The sequence below is a fragment of the Leptonychotes weddellii genome, chromosome 8 (assembly GCF_054177405.1).
Source record: "Leptonychotes weddellii isolate Sample4059 chromosome 8, ASM5417740v2, whole genome shotgun sequence".
Taxonomy (NCBI): Eukaryota; Metazoa; Chordata; class Mammalia; order Carnivora; family Phocidae; genus Leptonychotes; species Leptonychotes weddellii.
This window is the reverse complement of record NC_138376.1, coordinates 112,829,358-112,849,558: the sequence shown is the minus strand read 5'-3', so window position 1 is coordinate 112,849,558 and position 20,201 is coordinate 112,829,358. Positions and strand designations below refer to the sequence as shown.

The 20,201-nt window shown below is 35.7% G+C and overlaps 1 protein-coding gene across 4 annotated transcripts in view; it reads right to left on the bottom strand.

The window, feature by feature from the left end:
• The window catches only part of GRM1 (glutamate metabotropic receptor 1), a 377,107-nt gene that overhangs the window by 252,475 nt on the left and 104,431 nt on the right, over positions 1-20,201 (bottom strand). For all 4 annotated transcript variants that reach the window (XM_081829111.1, XM_081829113.1, XM_081829114.1 and 1 more), the window contains one exon: positions 13,839-14,088. In XM_081829111.1, coding sequence (XP_081685237.1) covers positions 13,839-14,088 — 250 coding nt within the window. The remainder of the gene's footprint in view (positions 1-13,838; positions 14,089-20,201) is intronic.

Genomic DNA, 20,201 nt, shown 5'->3' with positions numbered 1-20,201 from the left:
CTATGGTCAACTAATCTTCGACAAAGCAGGAAAGAATGTCCAATGGAAAAAAGACAGTCTCTTCAACAAATGGTTTGGGAAAATTGGACAGCCACATGCAGAAGAATGAAACTGGACCATTTCCTTACACTGCACACAAAAATAGACTCAAAATGGTTAAAAGATCTAAATGTGAGACAGGAGTCCATCAAAATCCTAAAGGAGAACACAGGCAGCAACCTCTTCGACCTCAGCCGCAGCAACTTCTTCCTAGAAACATCACCAAAGGCAAGGGAAGCAAGGGCAAAAATGAACTATTGGGACTTCATCAAGATAAAAAGCTTTTGCACAGCAAAAGAAACAGTCAACAAAATCAAAAGACAACAGACAGAATGGGAGAAGATATTTGCAAATGACATATCAGATAAAGGGCTAGTATCCAAAATCTACAAATACGTATTTCTTAAATAATAAGACTTGAAAGTTGAATTACTCCTTTTATCCATGGGCCGCAGAATGGATGTTTCTTAGCAGGCATGAAAACAACATCAATCTCATTGTACATCTCCAACAGAGCTCTTGGGTGACCAGGTGCATTATCAGTAAGCAGTACTATTTTGAAATAAGTCTTTTTTTCTGAGCAGTAGGTCTCAACGTTAAGCTTAAAGTATTCAGTAAACCATGTTGTAAACAGATATGCTGTCATCCAGGCTTTGCTGTTCATTTACAGAGCACAGGCAGAGTAGATTTAGTGTAGTTCTTAAGGGCCCTAGGATTTTCAGAATAATAAATGAGCCTTGGCTTCAACTTCAAGTCACCAACTACATTAGCCCCTAATAAGAGAGTCAGTTTGTCCTTTGAAGCTTTGAAGCCAGGCATTGACTTCTCTCTAGCTATGAAAGTCCTAGATGGCATCTTCTTCCAATAGAAGGCTGTTTCATCTACATTGAAAATCTGTTGTTTAGTGTAGCAACCTTCATTGCTATCTTAGCTGGATCTTCTGGAGAACTTGCTGCAGCTTCTACATCAGCACTTACTGCTTCACCTTGCACTCTTATGATGGAGATGACTTTCCTTAAACCTCATGAACCTACCTCTGCTAGCTTCAAACTTTTCTTCTGCAGTTTTGCCACCTGCTAAGCCTTCATAGATTTGAAGAGAGTTAGGGCCTTTCTCTGGTTTAGGCCTAAGGGAATGTTATAGCTCGTTTGATCTTCTATCCGGACCACTAAAACATTCTCCATATCAGCAATAGGGCTGCTTCACTTTCTTATTATTTGTATGTTCATGGAATTAACATTTTTAATTTCCTTTAGGAATTTTTACTTTGCATTCACAACTTTGCTGTTTGACACAAGAGGTCAAGCGTTTGGCCTATCTCAGCTTTTGACATGCTCACTAAGCTTAATCATTTCTAGCTTTTGATTGAAAGTAAGAGTCCACTTGCTTAAACACTTGTAGGCCATTATAGGGTTCCTAATTGGCTTAATTTTCAATACTAAGCCCTATTCCCTGTGCCTCAGGCAATAGGGAGGCCTGAGGAGAAGGAGCAAGAGAGGAGAATGGTTGGTCAGTGAGCAGTCAGAATACATACATTTATCAATTAAGTTTGCTCTTATATATATGTGGTTTGCAGTGCCCCCAAACAATGACAGTAGTAACATCAAAGACTACTGATTGCAGATCACCATAACAAATATAATGATAAAAGTTTGAAATATTATGAGAATTACCAAAATATGACACAGAGATATGAAGTGAGCAAATGCTATTGGAAAATGATGTGACAGACTTGCTCGTTGCAAGGTTGCCACAAACCTTGAATTTATAAAAAATGGAGTGTCTGTGAAGTATAATAAAGTGAAATGCATTAAAATGAGGTGTGCCTGTACTTTGTTACTGAGACATTTTTTGCAACTCTGGCTCCCTTGAGTTTTTAGCTAGGTTTGCAATCCTTAAAGGAATTGACTAGAGTGAATTTTAATAACTATACAATGTGCTACATTTGGTGAGGAAGGAAGAAAAAAATATACCTGCTCATCTCCTCATTAGAGAGGAATGCCAAACCCAGAAGCCCTTTAGGTCATACTCCCTAGTTACTGGGTAGTATTTCCATAAATCTCTAAAGCTGCATCTACATTTTGAAAAATTGCCTATGGTAATTTCTTGGGAATATACTTTTGCAGGAAGAAAATTATTACTATGAAAAAAAGTATAAAAAGGAATGTTCAAAGCATGCTTTTTTTCATTCTTCAATGTTATTTTAAAAAGATGCAGACACCAAGCCCATCTCTAAGAGATATCAGATAAAAAGCAAAGATCCAAATTCTCCCAAATATGAAAACACACCAGACATTGGCTGTAACTACAACTAGGACTCTGGGTAAGTACCTCAGGGAAAAAGTATAAATTTCTTTTGTGCAAATGTCAGCCTTCCACAGTATATAGTTAAAACTCTGGAATAATCATTCAATAGAAGAGGTTATTGATTTTTACTCTCTAGAATAGTTAAAGCAATAATCCTCAATTATTTTTACTATCCATCAAAATTATAATAAAGAGAAATGGGACAGGATTAGGGTTACCAAGAGTTAAGGGCTTTCCAGTAGAAAGAATCTTCACACTGGAACACCCCCCCTTCCCAACACTTTCACCTCCTCTGGTCAGAACAAGAAATGAGCTCATATGAAAAATAATGGTGGCCAAAAGGCAGTTGGGTGACATATCCAAAGTGCTGAAATAAGAAGCTGTTGACTAAAAATCTTATATCCAGCAAAACCGTTTTTCAAAAATGAAAGTGAAATAAAGATATTCCTAGATAAGCAAACACTGAGTAAATTCATTCCTAGAGGATGTACCCCCCCAAAATAAATAAAATAAATATTAAAGGAAATAATTTAGGCTTAAAGCAAGTTACCCAGGACAGAAATTCAAACACACACACACACACACACACACACACTGCATAGGTAAAGGTAGTTAAGTAATTATAAAAAATAGTATAAATGCATATTTCTTCTTCTTACTCTACTTCAGTGATTTAAAAGCAATTGTATAAAAGAATATGCATGTAATTTTATTTGGGGACCTATAACACAGGGAAATGGGGTTTATCTGACAACAGCACAAAAGTGGTGGGTAGGAACAAAGTTGTACCTGGTATATAAATGACACCAGGAGGTAACTTGCAACCATAGGAAAAAAAAATGTAGAGAATCTGAAATGGTAAATCAAATGGCAAATATAAAAATCCCAACGAATATATCCTTACTCTCTTTTCTCATGTCAGGTTCTATAATAGGCATAACTTATAAAGCAATAATTATGACAATGCATTACTAAGTTTTTAATATTTATAAATGTAATGTGTAACAACAGCACAAAAAGAAGAAAAAGGAAATAGAGCTATATAAAAGTAACATTTATATATCTCACTGAAATTAGGTTAGCATCAATTTGAAGTGGACTCGTAAGTTAAGATTATATGGTAAGCCCTAGAACAACCACTAAGAAAATAATTTTTAAAGATATAGTGAAAAAATGATTAAAGGAGCAACAGAGGAACAAAAAGACATGAAACATTGGGAAACAAAATATAAAATGGTAGATGTTACTCCAACTACATCAATAATTACATTATATGTGAAAGGATTAAACAATATAATCAAAAGGTAGAGGTAATAAGTCTAGATTTTAAAAAGTAAGATCAACTACATGCTGTCTACAGGATATATTTTATATACAATACAAATATGTTGAAAATGAAAGGATGGAAAGAGATATACAATGTAAACAGGAATCATTAAAAGGCAGGAGTAGCTATATGCTTATCAGGAAAAACGTAAGCTTTAAAACAAAGAGTCACTTGATATAAAGAGTAATATCTTCTAATGATAAAAGCATCAGTGTATCAGGAAAATACAGCTATTAGAAACATACATACACCTAGCAAGAGAAACTCAAAACACATGAAACAAAAACTAAGTTAAAGGGAGAAAAAGACAATTCAACAATAATATTTGGAGACTTCAACATCCCATTTTTCATAAGATAGAACTAGACAGAATATCAATAGGAAATAGAAGACTTTAACAATAATATGAAGAAACTAGACCTAACAGGCATTTATGGAACCTTCAGTCCAACAACAATAGAATACAAATCCCCCTTACATGCACTTGGAATATTCTCCAGGGAATAGCATATGCTACGCAATAAAACAAGCCTTAATAAATGTAAAAGGACTGAAGTCACACAAAAATGTTCTTAATTATAATGAAATGAGTTTAGAAGATGAAAAGCACAATCTCTGAAATAAAAAATGCACATGATGTGATTAAGAACAGATTAGACACGGCCAAAAAGAAAAATCTGTGTACTCAGTCATAGCAATAGAAATTGTAGAAAATGAAGCAAAAAAAGAGAAGTGAAAAAAGAAAGACATATAATTTTCCTGTAGAAAAATATCAAGCAATCAAACATACATATAACTGGAGCCCAAGATAGAAAGAAAAGAAAGGCATAGGTAAAAATAATATTTGAGGAAATAATAGCCAATTATTTTCCAATTTTGATTTGAAAAAACTATGAAACACATCAAGGCTTATAATCAAATTGCTGAAAATTTGTGATAAAAAGACATGCTTAAAACAATCAGAGATTAAAAATACACATTCAAGGAACAAAGAATTACAGCAGATTTTTCATCAGACGCTACACAAGTCAAAAAAATATAATTGATTAATATCTCTCAAATATTGGAAGTAAAAAACAGCAACAATCAACCTAGAATTCTATACCAGGTAAATTTTTTTTAATTAAGGTAAAATAAAAACATTACAGACAAAAAGGTGAAGAAAATTTATTTCAGCAGACCAGCCTCACAAGCAACGTTAAAAGAAATTCTTCAGAGAGAAGGAAAATAATGCTGAAGAAAATGTGGATTTACACAAAGGAATGAAAAAGTAATTATATAGTTAATTATAGAAAGTAATTTTTTTCTCATTTTTAGTTTCTTAAAAAGATAATTGACTATTTAAGCAAAAATAATACTGTATTTTACACTTTATAACAGAATTAGACGTAAAATATGTAACAATAGAACATACATCAAGAGGGACAAATAGAAATGCTATAAAGTTCTTATACTATATGTAATATGGTATAATATTCTGGGAATGTGGACATTAATAACTTAAATATATTACAAACCCCATATCAACTATTCATAAAATAATAAAGAATCATAGCTAGTAAGTCAAAGATAAAGATAAAATGGAATGCTAAAAATATTTAATTAATATACATGCATATATACACCATTGTTTTTAACAAATGGTAGGCTATTTTAATGGAGAAATGATAATCCTTTCAACAAAACAGTTCTGGAACAACTGGATATTTTTAGGTCAAAAAAAGAGTATTCACCCTTATCTCATAACATGTATGAAAATTAACTCCAAATATATAATTTAATCATATATCTAAATATAGAAGGAAACACTATAAAACTTCTACAAAAATGTTTGTGATGTTGGAGTAGGTAAAGCTATCTTTGATAGAACACAATGAACATGTCATAGAAGAAGAAACTGATAACTGGACTTTCAAAATTTAAACCATTCTATCATCCAACGATCCTGTTAACAAAATCAAATTTTCAGACATACTAAGAGAAAATATGTATATTATAAATGATTTGGGTCCAGAAATTATAAAGAACTTTTACAACTTCATAATAAGACTAACAACCTGATAACAAGATGAACATATACGTCTACAAAAGATTTCACCAAAAAAGATATTAAAATGGCAAATAAGCACATAAAAATATTCAACATTATTAGTCATTATGAAAATGCAAATTAAAACCACAACAAGATGCTACTGCCCACCCACCAGAATAGCTAAAAGTAAAAAGACTGACAATACTATTTTGGTGAAGATGTAAAGGAATTAGAACTTTCATACACCACTGGTGGAACTGCAAAACTGTACAGCCACTTCAGAAAATAATTTGGCAGTTTCTTATAAAGAAGCTAAATTAAGTTAAATTCAAAACTGGAAATGACCCAAATGTTCATCAATAGGAGAATGGATAAGCAAACTGAAGCATATCCATGCCATAGAATGCTACTCAGCAATAAAGAAGCTACTAATATGTACCACTGCATGGGTGTATCTAAAAACACTTTGCCAATTAAAAGAAGTCAAACATAAAGGACTACATTCTATATGATTTCCTCTATACAACATTCTAGAAAAGGCAAAAGTGTAAATGACAGAAAGCAGATCAATTGTTGCCTGTGTCCAGAGGTTGGAGAGGAATGCTAGCCAAAGGACATTAGGGAATGTTTTGCTGTAATGGAAATATTCTATTTCATGATTCATATAGTTATGGTGCTTACATTACTATATAGGGTTACCAAAACTCATCAAATGAAACACTTAAAATTGGTGAGTTTCAATAATGCTGATTTGAAATGTATATACTCTTCGATCCATTCCCAAACATACTGAATTAGAATCTGAAGAAGGTGGAGCCCAGGAACTGATGTTTTTATGGTTTATGATATAGAGAGACAAGCAACTGATGAGCAACTCAGTCATCAGATCCCAATTCCACAATTAGCAAGAAACAGTAGTTCATTGTTTAGCCCCGGGCAACCCTACACTCAGAGATGACTGGACTGATTTGCCACATGTTTAAATGCTTCCTACTCTGCATCTTGATTAGTCAGAAAACTAGGACATGATTATGCTTTCACAGGGCAGGTCAACAGGCCATTTTGGGCATCAGGAGAGGACAGAAATACAAGAAATAACAGAGCTGCAAATAGTGTTTATTACTATTAATAACAGTACTACTGTTAATATTATTTACTACTCTCAGATATATCTTTACTTTTGAAAGAAAATCTTGAAGGAAAATACATTTTAAGAATTAAAAAAAAAAAACAGAGCTAAAGTGGCAGAATAACAGGCAGTAAAATTAAAATTCATTTCATTTTTCCTTTCAAATATGTCCTGAAAGCAATTCATTCATAGTGAATGCCACCTGGGTGCAAAGCACAGATGTAGGCATGAGAGGGAAGTGGTTCTGAAACTTAACTCATCTTCAGTCTTTAAAAAAAAGAAGATCCTGGGCACCTGGGTGGCTCAGTTGGTTAAGCGACTGCCTTCAGCTCAGGTCATGATCCTGGAGTCCCGGGATCGAGTCCCACATCAGGCTCCCTGCTCAGCAGGGAGTCTGCTTCTCCCTCTGATCCTCCTCCCTCTCATGCTCTCTGTCTCTCATTCTCTCTCTCGCAAATAAATAAAAAATCTTAAAAAAAAAAAAAAATTTAAAAAAAGAAGATCCAAAGTCCTTCACCAAGAAATTCTATTGATGGTCTGGGGTGGGATCCAAGAATCTGCATTTATAAGTGCCCCTGCTGCTTCTGTTGTACAGTCAGGTTGCAAATAGACTATCATAGGAACTACAAAAATTGTATTAAGATAAATTCCCTATTGTCTTCAATCAGCCTCAAACACAAATGACTAAATCATAGTGACTTCCTTTTTCATCCATTCAAATTGAGCCAGTGCCTTATAAATACAGAGGGCACCCAACACCTTTCAGTGTTTCTAGTACCGTAAAGGCAAGTAGAGACCAAGATAATAGTCTTTCAGTTTTCAGATGTCCATTATCTGAAACATGGAAATAGGTATTGGTGTAAAGAAGAGTTAATCATTAAAATACAAATCAGCCACCCAATTACTGTGAAAATCCTGAACATTTCTGTGGCTGAGATCTATGCTCAAAATACTTGTCAGTATCCTACAAATAGTGTTTATTCTCCAGAGTACTCTAGACTAAATCTCCTCTCCTTCACTAGAACACATTTTTCAGTCTTTTTCTAACAGTGTAATCTTCCACAAAGCTCTCATTAATCCGCCTGTGGAGAAGGGACTGCCTGTCAGTAGGTTAGCAATCATTCTCTGCCCTTGGGAACCCAGAGAAGGCCAGGTTATGTATCTGTTAAGTCGGACCATCATGCATCAGAAAATGTTCATCAGCAAAAAAAAAAAAAAAAATGTTCATCAGCTTTGCCAGCCTCTTGATTATAATCCATTTTGGTGGAGGTCACGCTTCACTGAAAGTCCACATTTACTTTATAATATATAACCTTTACAATTTTGTTTGAAGGCTGAAAACTTTATTTTCCCGATTTTTTTCCATAATGGAAAGATGGGATCTAAAATAATTCATTTTTCATTAAAAAAAAAAAGTGTGTGAAATATAATACCATGGTATATCATCTTGTTCAAGGGTTCAATAAAGGTAACTTTTCCAAATATGTATTCTTGGAAGAAAGACAAAAACATTGCCTTGTAAAAAACAAGAAACAAAAAACAGGTATTTCCTTTGTTTTAAAATGAAACTGTAGCCTCTTTCCAGATAAAGCAATTGCTCCTTTTCAGCCATTTTTAAAAATATGTGCTTAATATTGTTTGTTGTGCTTTCAACTCAAAAACCATGGTGTCAGTGTTTTCATGGATCAAGTTTTAGAAGGAATTTCTCTGCAGTGACAGATAATGGAAAGTGGGTCTAGTGGGTTAGAAGATAAGAGTTGGGAGAGATGACAGATTAAACAGCACACAGCAATAAGGGATAGGCATTTGAAATGTAAGGACCCTACACTTATAGTTTGATTGGCCAGGATATAGTAGGGAGAGGGGGCAAAATGAAAGGTTATTGACTTCATGGTCTTTCTTGGATATTTCTTTTGTATAGTGGAGAAATTTAGATGAGTTCATAATCCAAATAAAGAGGGCTAGGAAATATACAGTCAAATATGGCATACTCAAGATATTTAACCAAAGGCTCCTAACAAGATAGAATATAAGCCTGCTGTTAAGGGCTTCCCAAGATGAGGAAAACAGGGTGGATAATGTCAAAACCTGGCATAGGACTAAAGCCAGAAAGCTCTCATTCACCCTCTGAGAAGAGTGTGTTGTTAGGTCCCCACAGGAGATCTACCACTGACACTCAGCTACAGTTTAATAGGCAAGTAGGCATTTTATAATTAGAAAAATACAACAACCTGAGAGGCAAACAAAATGAGTTCTAATTTTACAGATGAATCCTAGAGGTAGAGGCTGACTGATGAACATCAAACTTTACCATGCTAGGTAAAACTTACTGATCCTGGAATGTGAAAGGAAAATCAAGGACCACAAAATGAAACCAGCTGCTCTATGACTCCCCAGGCTTTCTGACAAAATTATTGAATATTTACGACACCCAAATACTGTTGGGCATGATGGGAAAATCAATAAGCACATAAAACCTGTTCAACTTTGAGGAGGTTACAATTTGATATTTAGGTATCTGTATGATCTTATGGTATAGTAGTAAGCTCGAATTTTATCTCTACCACTTAATAAATTTAGAAATTTGGAATGGTTGTTTAACTTCTCTACCTTCCAAATCAACCTTTCAGGGCTGCTGTTAAGACTGGAGATATCAAATATTAATAGCCAAACACTCAATAAATGGTAGCTCTTATTATGTGCTCAAACACATAAACTATGCTCACTTTCACTTTCTTCAAATAAAGGAACAACATAAAAATTAGAACAAATTGATCAGTTAACAATTACAATTTTAATAAATAAAACTTAAGATTTCAGAGAAATATCACACACTTATTCCAAATTGGCTTCTATATAAGTATAGTTCCATAGATACAGACTATATGCAAAGAGAATAAGACTGTGGAATCTCATGTTATGATAAAAAATAATCAGCTTGAAAAGAATAGCACCTTTATTGAATTATCATTTAAAACTTTAATACTAGGAGAGAAAATGGATTCAAAGAAATAGAGAATAATTAAAAATATAAAACTTTCTTACAGAGATACTTCAGTTGACTTTCCCAAAGAAGGTGAATCTAAACAATAAGAAAGATCTCTAGAGGAGAGAGCAAACTGAAAGGAAACTAAGGGGAATGCAGTATCTCTTAAGTAAAACAATCACAGCTTGACACAGTATAACTTAGTGATTAAGAGCATGAATTCTGAAACCGAAGTGCCTAGGTTCAAATCCCATCTCTGGCTTTACAGCACTTTTGACAACTTCTTTACTTCTCTATACATCAAAGTGGGAATAATATTAGCACCTTTCTCATAATACTGTTATGATAAGTTAATGTATACAAAGTGCTCAGAACAGTGCCTGGCATATAGGAAGGTCCAAACAAATGTGCTCATTATCATCACCATCATCATTAAAATTATAATTATAGATATGGTGAGCACAATTCTGAGAATCATGTCAAAAGAAGCAATTTCATAGAACTAAGATGGAACTTTCTTTTTGCATAATGACTAATTTGTGTTTGGTTAACTTACTTGGTGACAATGTTCTGCCAATTTGTGCAAAGTCGAAGGTTTGCTTTTCCTGTGGGCCTGTTGGCTACATTCCATGGCCACATTAAGACACTAATACTGACCAGCAGTATTCAACATATTCTCCTGGTTTTAATAAAGTGGTTGGTAAGAAAATGTAAATGGATTAATATAAATTCATGAATAACTTTAGAAAAAATGAATTGATAAATATGTTCCTGTTGATCATAGTTTTGTCATAGGTTGATAATTTTTGTAGAAGGTTGTCAAGTTTTGTCATAGGTTGATAATTTTTGTAGAAAAAAACAGACTCAGAGACAAAAAGTGACTTAAACAAGATCACATGATTACTCTGTGCCAGAGCCAGAACTCTCAGCCCATATAGCTTTTTGTTTGGTTTTTCCATTATCCTACATTCATTAAATATAGAATGCTTTTATTATCTCTGAGAACTTCCTATTTAAAAATTCTATTTCTGTTATTATAGTTTATTATGCCATTATGAAAAACTTAGCCCCAACAACAGAAGCGGGATTTTAAGGCCATGGTAAGACTTCATTATTAGAAAAATGGTAAGCCATTTTGAGGTATTGAGCACATAAAGAGTGACATTACCTGACTTAAATTTTTAAAAGATCACTTTGCCTTAAGAATAGATGATGGGGCAGCGGAGGGGGGGGATGTGGCAAGGGTCAATTAGGAGGATATCACAATAACCCAGGTGAGCGACGATGGTGCCCTGGACCAGGATGGCAGCAACAAGAACGGCAATAAGTTGTCAAAGTCTGGATATGTTTGGATGGTGGCACCAACAACATTTCCTTTTATGTTCATGTGAAGTGTGAGAGAAAAGAGGAGTCATGGAGGCAAGGGAATATAAATCTTCATTCAGGAAGTTCTAATTTTTTTAATTAAGTGTCTTTTGCTGCAATCTAAACCACGACTTACTTATCTTCACTTCTATGAAAAGAGGTCCATCACCATCTATACAATGCCCTCTTGGAAATCTGGCAGCAGCCAGAATCATACCATGTGCTGTGAAAGAAACCAAACAATGGCTCCTGACCTCAAAAGAGTTTATCATCCTTTAGTAAATGAAACCCCTTCAAGTAGGAGGGAGATATATTTGACGACACTGCATATGTAGCTAGAAGTTGCAACTTGATGTTAAACTAAAACCCTTCTGGACATGCCTGCAGAAATGAGAAGAGAACCAAGCCCACCAAATGTCCATTGCCATGAGGGACAGAGGAGAGTTTGGGATAGAATTTATCCCTCAGAAAGTGGGAGAATCAAACATCTGAAGAGAAAGCTAATTCTAGGTACAGTGTAGTGTTACTACTTGGCTTGGTTCCCTGTTTAGCTCCCTATGGACTCATATCTGAACTGATCTCTCTCCCAGGGAAGGGAGATAACTATGAACCAAGAATAAGAAGAGGTCATTTTCCCCCAAATCCTCTAAGATATGAGAGCAACAGCCAATACCACTCTGATAGACCCTCGAAGAATATAGCCCGGAAAGGCAGAGAAGCAGCAAGTGGGGCATAGCTTTGGCATCTCAAGGGCTCCATGGGTCACTGGCAATAACCACTGGCACGGGGAAGAGCATCCTCAGAAGTTCAGGTGTTCACTGTTATGACAGTTCCCTAGAATGTGTCAGCAGGACCCAGCAGAGGTAGGGCAGAGAGAAAGAGGAATAAAAGAGGTAGATATCACATGTAGCTGACCTCTTCATAAGCAAGCATATGTGAGACTCAAATACTTGTATGAGCTCAGCTGTATTGCAGGTAGGCAAGAGCCAGAGAAGGAAGTTTACATCGCCATCTTCGTTCAATATTTAAATAATGATGATGGAATGAATCCTTTACACTCCAAATACTCACTGCAACATTTGTATAATTATATTTCACAATTAGGCAGTCTGTATATCCCAAAGCTCACATATTTGCCACATCTCTTTAAGCTCTCTAGAATCCAGGTAGATAGTGTCTTTATGGATATTAAAGAGAATGAATTCTGAAAACACAGACAATTGTTCTTTTGAAAATGGTAAACATGAGAATATTTTTAAAACAATTACCCTTCATAAAAGCAGTCATTTTACAAAACTAATAAAAAGGGCTGAATATCTGCAGGCCACCTGTCCTGGTACATATATTACCGACCTTATGCTGCATAACACTTCAACAATGCTGCTTACCTCCTTTTCACTCATAAAGGAAATAATACTCCTTTTTAAAATACTTGTTTTTAAGACTTGCTTTCTTAAGTTGCCTCACACAACTGCATCATGTTGAAGAAGCCAAAATGACATTTTGTGACAGTGTGCCAATTATACTTAAATTCAGTAATTTTCTTAATCTTGAATTATATTTTGATCTTGATTCCATATCTCCTCATGAGAGAGTACTTCTTCGTTTCTTTATTTTTTTAGTTGTATTTATATCCTGCCTTCTTCTCTAAAGTCTTTGAAGTGTCCTATACCTCCAGTACCAGATGATGATGAGATTAGTGCTACTACTACTGCAGTCATAACCACAAGTTCAAGGACAGAGGGAAAAGTCTGGAGAGGATGTCCATACCATTACTACTTAGCTTCCTAGAGAAGAGAGCCAGGGTTTGAGGTATTTCAACAGGTGAGGTATAGATTTTATTCTAGCCAATAGAGGAGATGGAAAGAGAAAAAGCAATCTGGAAGATGAGTATGACAAAGTCAGGGATCAGTGGAGGCTTTCATTTAGGTAAACTCAGTAGGTTCCCTGGAAAAATTTAGCAGTTCCTTTGTGCAATATTATAAGTAGGCAAATTAAACAAGATACCTGTTACATCAAAAACCCTATGAAAGATACAATGATACTGAAAATCTATTCCCACACAAGTACATATGATCTAGAAAGAAGAGCAGAGGTCTTGGAAGCCACCGCCTGCTATTTCAGGAGTCACATGCTGAAAGCATCCCTCAGCCATCCCATGTGTGTAAAAGAGCACATTATTAAGATCTACAGCTCAGCTGCATATTTTCACTTGCATTTAGCCAGCCCTTTAAATTTTGTATCTTACTATATATTTCCATCTTCACTGCTACCCTCCATCCACCAATACTCCATTAAGATTCTTATGTTTAGGAAGTGTGAAGACAAGCAGCATGTGTGTGGTTTGAGGGTCGGAGGATTGGAAGGGGCCCAAAGCATATGAAAAGAATAATTCTTCAGAACAAAACAGCAACAACTTCCCACCTTTTTCTGAAGTAGTCTCATCATCTTGTCATGGACTACCCTGCTCTTGTCTAGCAGGAAAATGATGATAGCCCCACTCTCCATGATCCAGAGTTAAGGTTCAGCCCAGAAGAGCACATCTTACCCTCTCTGAAGTCAGGGAATCCAGATTTGTGAGAACAAGCATATGTGGGCCAAAGTGTGTGTGTGTGTGTGAGAGAGAGAGAGAGAGAGAGAGATTGAGATTTACCTTCCAATGAGTGAGAACTCTCCCACGACGCCCAGGCGCCTCATGGCACTCAGGAGGCCTCGGACCGTCATGCCTTCGCAGAAGCAGACCACCACTCTGGCTTTGGGAAGCCTCTCCCGGAGCTTGCGCAGAAGTCGGTCAAAGCTCTTTTCCCCAGCATTGCTGTAGATTTTGTCTGAATGGGCGATGCAGAGGCCTTCCTGGGCAGCCAGCTCTTTGAAAGCATCCATTCCGCTCTCCCCATAATTCCCTGTCCAGAAACAATCAGCAGATGTTCAAGACAACCTGGCAGCGCAGGGGTCCTCAATAAGGCAGGGGAGGTATAGCCTCCCAGGCAGGGGTCAGCTGAGATTTACAAAAGCCTACTTTCACAGTAGCTGGGCGAATGGTGCGCAAGGCAGATAGGGAATCTGGGCAGGCCACTGACGGCATCCTCTATTCTAAGTAACCATCAGTTCTTGCCTAGACAACTGCCCTACCCCCTGATTGTTCTCCCTGCTTCTACTCTTGTTCCTAATGATTCATTCCACACATAACAGAGTGATCAGTTAAGATGGAAATCAGGTTATATCACACCTCTTCAAAAAGCTTCAATCACTTCCCAGCACACTTGGAATGATACCAAAACTCCTTTCCCTGAACTACCAGCCTTTATGTGGACTGAGCCTTCCAACTTCCTCAACCCCATCTCTGCCCACTTCCTCTCCCCCACCTTCTCTAGACCCATAGATGTGTTTCTATTCTTGGAATACCCTAAACTCATTCATGCTTCTATATTAGCTGTCTGTATCACCTGAAAAGATGATCTTCTACAGATGTTCTTGTCGATCTTGTCTCAATATAAATACCACCCCTTCTGAAAAACCTTTCTTGATCAGTTAGCTTCAAGTAACCCCCCAGCAAATCCTGATCATGTCTCTTGATTTTATCTTAGAACATATGTCTGACATTTTTCTTGTTAATTTTTCTTTTCCCCCCTTGAATATAAGCTCCATGAGAACATCTTTTTATGACTTATCCAATGATGTATCCTTAATCTTTAGAATAGTTCTAGACACTAAATGCATAGTAAAAGTGCATTTGTTTTAACAGCACAATAGAGAAAGGAGCAAAAGTTATAAAGAAGCAATTTAAAAAAAATAAGTAAAAGTGGGTGATAAGCATATGAAAAAAAAATTACTGAATATCATTAACTACCAAAAGAGTGCCATTAAAACCAGATAGTTTTTTTTTCACCTATCAGATTGCCAGAATTACAAAGATTAATAATATTTAATGCTGGCAAGACACAAATACATTTACTTTTCATGAAAGCAATTCAAACTTTTGGTAGACAATGTGGCAGTAGTTTTCAAAATTTTTTAGGTAAGCATCAGTATACAATATATATAGTATACAATATGTACAGTAATAGTTAAGTCAAAATAATTGTAAAAGAATGATACCCCCCAAAAAAGGTCTTAGGACTTAAATCTTAACATCTATAAAAGCTTTGTGGGCACTGTAATGAACCTTGTAAGATTTTCCTATATTGTTGAAAGGAAATCTTTCTCATTTCCTTTTTCATAAGATTAAATTATCAATTAATGTATTTGCTTTTTAATTTAACCACCTTCAGTGGCCTAATCCAGTCCAGTGAAGCCCAAATGGGAGCATTAACTTGTCACAAAATTCTCAGCTCCACAGACTTTGGAAACACATCATGGCTCAGAAAAGAGGCAGTGACTGAGTATAAGGGAGAAAACTGGCTGGCAGTGGATGCTCATCTGTCTGCAGAAGAGTGTTTGAGAAGGACATCAGATGCCACTTTCCCATAGTAAATGCATGTTCAAGAATCTACAAGGTACACAGACATCACTCGCCAACTCTCTCAGCAAAGGCTCTATCAGTCTGTCAGAAGACGGTGTTACAAGGGCAGTAACTTTATTGCTAAAGTCCCATCCTTAGATTTCAAACACAGAAAAATATTTTATTCCCTTATCAAAATACATACAGACTAACTGAGCAAGAATGTTCTATGCATTCAAATGAGAAAATCTTTGGTTTTTTTTAAATCTAGTAAAGGCCTTAGATATAATCTGTCCAAACATTTCAGGTTACAGACAAGGAAACTGAACCACACAGGGGCAATGGCTCACCAATGGGCATGAAGCTTGTTTGTGTTAGAACTAGAGCAGTTTTAAATGACTTGAGTCCTAGGTTACTGCTCATTTTTCTTAATAGTTAAATCAATTAAATATATATGTTTTCATAATAAAAAATGTCTGCATGGGCCAATTGGTTTCATGAAATATTTGTCCCACTTTCTGTATTAATATTTTATTTGGATAGCAGCTCCTCATTATAGAAATTGATAGCCGAATCATGCATTGGGCCATGTTTCAACTGCCCATTTTTCTCATGATGCCTAAAAGACTCCAAAGTAGCACATAAATTTCCATGAGAGCAGTTCTGATATAGGAACAACAACAATAATAACTTGTACTTTTATAAATCTTTATATTCTAAAAATTACATTCACAAACATATCTTATTTGATTCTTAGAACAGCCCTATTGTAGTCATCATACTGATAATAGCGCTAGAAGCAAAGACCATAAAAAAATGGGAAGAAAACTGCCGCCAGGAAGTTTAAAATCATGTTACTTTCATTTAGTAGCAACAGAACGAATGACATGACACACACAAGTTTAAGTATCTAATAAAGGTGCTATGGGTTAGGATTCAGGAAAAGCTGCCTAAAGATGTGCCACCTGTTGGAAAGGATATAGAGAAAATGGAACCCCTGGACACTGTTGGTGGGAATACAATTTGGTACACCCATTATGGAAAACAGTATAAGGTTCTTTAAAAAAAAAAAAAATTTAAATAGAACCACCATATGATCCAACAGACACATTACACAATACACGTATATTTAAAGGAAGCAAAATCAGTATTTCAAGGAGATTATCTGCACTCTCATGTTCATGGCAGCATTATTCACAATAGTCAAGATATGAAAACAACATAAGTGTCCATCAATGGATGAATGGATTAAAAAAATGTGGTCTATATTTATGATAGAATATTAGCCATAAAAAAAGAAGGAAATCCTGCCATTTGCAACAATGTAGATGAACCTGAAGGACATTATACTAAGTGAAATAAGCCAGACATAGAAAGACAAATACTGCAGGATTTTACTTATGTGTGGCATCTAAAAGAGTCAAACTCAGAGAGCCAGAGAGTAGAATGGTGGTTACCAGGGATGAAGAGTAGAAAAAATGAGAAGATATTGGTCAAAGAGTACAAACTTTCAGTTACAAGATGAATAAGCCCTGGGGATCTAATGTACAGCATGGTGACTATATAATGATATATATTATTACATATAATAATACATAGTTAATGATATATATTATATACTTGAAATTTGCTAAGAGAATAGATATTAAACATTGTTACCATGCACAACACGTAACTATGTGAGGTAATGGCAGTGTGAATTAACTTGATAGTGGTAATCCTTTCACAATGTATATGTCTATCAAACCATTACATAGTACACCTTAAATATATACAATTTTATTTGTCAATTGTACCTCAATATAGCTGGGTGGGTACCTTTATTCTGGGTCTTAAAATATCAATAGATTTTCTACAAATAGAAAGAAAATTAGGGGACAGGTACTCTTTGCCTCTCTACCAGGTCATGAGCAAACAATGCCAGACTGAAACTAAAATATTCAGTACTGAGCCCACCCTCTGCCTCCCCTCCCCCTTCCATTCAGCTGTGCAGGCCTCCTCTTGCCTTTCCTGACACTAAAGCATTTATTTAGATATTTCTGTGTGCAACCCTGAAGGAAGCTGTGAATATATAAAGAACTGACTCTTAACAAAACTCTCAAAAAATAAAAGGGCCATGTAACTGGACACACTCAGACTTGATAGAGGGCTGCATATTTTCATTCAATTAGCAAATAGTTTATTGAGCTCTCAACTTGAAAAAAATCCTGGCTCTGCACTTAGAGAGTTGCCAAGAAATACTGGACATGGGCTCTGCCTTCAATTTGATGAATATTTACTTTGTGTCTGGCACTGTGCTATGCATCTTAGCATTTCACTAATTCAACACAACTCCATCATAAAGGTTATAACTCCCCTTATACAGATGAGGACATAGAGGCTCTAACAGGTTAAGTAACTTGCCCAAGGTCATAGAGAGGAGGGCCTAGGATTTAACATCTAGCTCAGAAGTTCTTGCTTATCATCATTTCATACTGCCTCCTACATGGACTTATATATAGTAGTAAGAGCATGACACAAGCACACAAACTACAGCAACAATAATCAGTTATAAATACTACATGGGAAATGAAAACACTGTAATACTAAATTACAGACTAAGAAAGCAGAAATGATCATAGAATGCCTCTTTGAAACACAGGAATGCAACTGGACTTTGAAGAATGTAAGCAAGATACTGGCATTCAGAATGAAGGGGAGCAAATGAGCATTCACAAAAAAAAGATTTTTAGAGGCAAGAAGTAAGAAGTCCCACTGGAGCAGAAGGTTCACGGTTTATAGAAGGACACTCTATACAACGGATCCCTAGTGAAGCATCTGGCATACCACCTCAAGATTGCAACATGGAAATGTGCTGTATGTTGCTGTGTTGTAACAGATTTTATAACAGACTTTATCACTGTTATAATGTTGCCTAAAACCTAAAGCGTGAGAAAGGGAAGAGTGGCATCTGACAAAGCCCCTAAAATATAACAATAAAATATGTTGAAAAATCTTAATTTCTATCTTATATGACAAAATAAACTACAGAGTATATCAAGATTTTCTATAAAACTAAGCTTCCAAACAAAACTTATGGGGAAATTTATGAGAGAGAACAAGGGGTTTACAAAGAAATTCCCATTGTTTGGAACTCAATGTTTTTAAAGATTTTGTTTATTTATTTGTCAGAGAGAGAAAGAGCACAAGCAGGGGTAGTGGCAGGCAGAGGGAGAGGCAGGCTCCACACTGAGCAGGGAGCCCGATACGGGACTCGATCCCAGGACCCTGGGATTATGACCTGAGCGGAAGGTAGACGCTTAACCAACTGAGCCACCCAGGCATCTCTTGAAAATTAATTAAAAAAAAAAAAAACTTAAACATAATAGAACTAGATATTATTGTCTACACAGAACAAAGTTTAAAAAGGTACTGAAAACAGTGGTAAAAAATAGATCTCAAGAGAGAAAAATAATGGCTATAACTCTGAATTTTTTAAGCTAAATATGATTTTAAAGGAGTTATATATGATTATTATCCAACCAGATGAACAGACATTCATTCATAAAAGATTGATTTGTAGTGCTATGGTAGCTAAGTTTCATTGAGCAAGCAATCTATGGAATAAAATTGTCTTGGATTTCATAATCACCTGTGTGAACTGACACCATGGCAAAAAGTAGGCAACGAAGACTAGTCCTTACATTGATCATTTTTTCTTCTACTCTTAAAATATTGAGGTTATATTTAAGAAACAATCTGAGCTCCGTTTGGTGGCAATGACATTTTAGCCATCACGCTGAACCAAGCTCAAGCCCTCCTATTACATCTTCATAAATTATCCTGGTCAAACAAATACATTCAATATAATTCATCCCTATATATTTATGTATCAGTTATATGAGGAAAACATTCATACAGGGAAAATATATAGATATTTCTTCACTCTCCTTAATGAAGGAATGCTTTGTTTTTAAGATCCACCAGTATTATGGTCTAGACTTCCTTAATCCCTGCTTTACTTCACACTTACATACCTTACATACCTTCCTTGGTATTACATAGTAGTCTCAGGCTCTGGGGATAATGAAATCCCTTGGGTGGTGAGCCAGTCCCTGTCTGAGAGCTTGGAAACTGATTACTCTGCCTTCTGGACAAATAAGATAATAACCCATTTTTAAAAGAATTATGATGAAAAAAGTTGTTTTCACAGCACCTTCTGGAAACCCACTGCAATGTTCAACAACTATCACTATCAGGAAATCCTTCTTTTTGATGTAAATTTCTTACAATGAAATCTAAATTCATTCCCTCTTCATTTTTAGTGAAGAAAGATATCAGCTGGTTTGAACTTTTTTTTTTTTTTAAGTCTTTCTGGAAACACCAATTCAGTTTTCTCTTCTCCTAGAAAAATAATCCCTGCTACTGCAACCTTTCCTGGCAACCTTTTAATTTGTTTGGTTCTCCCACTTCATACCTTAAAAATGTTATGGCTCCCCTGCCTCCATCCACATACCTGCAGTCAGCATTATGGGGCTGGTCAATCAGAAGTGACTCATCACCTGCCTTAGGGGCAGTAAGGAAATTTATATGCAA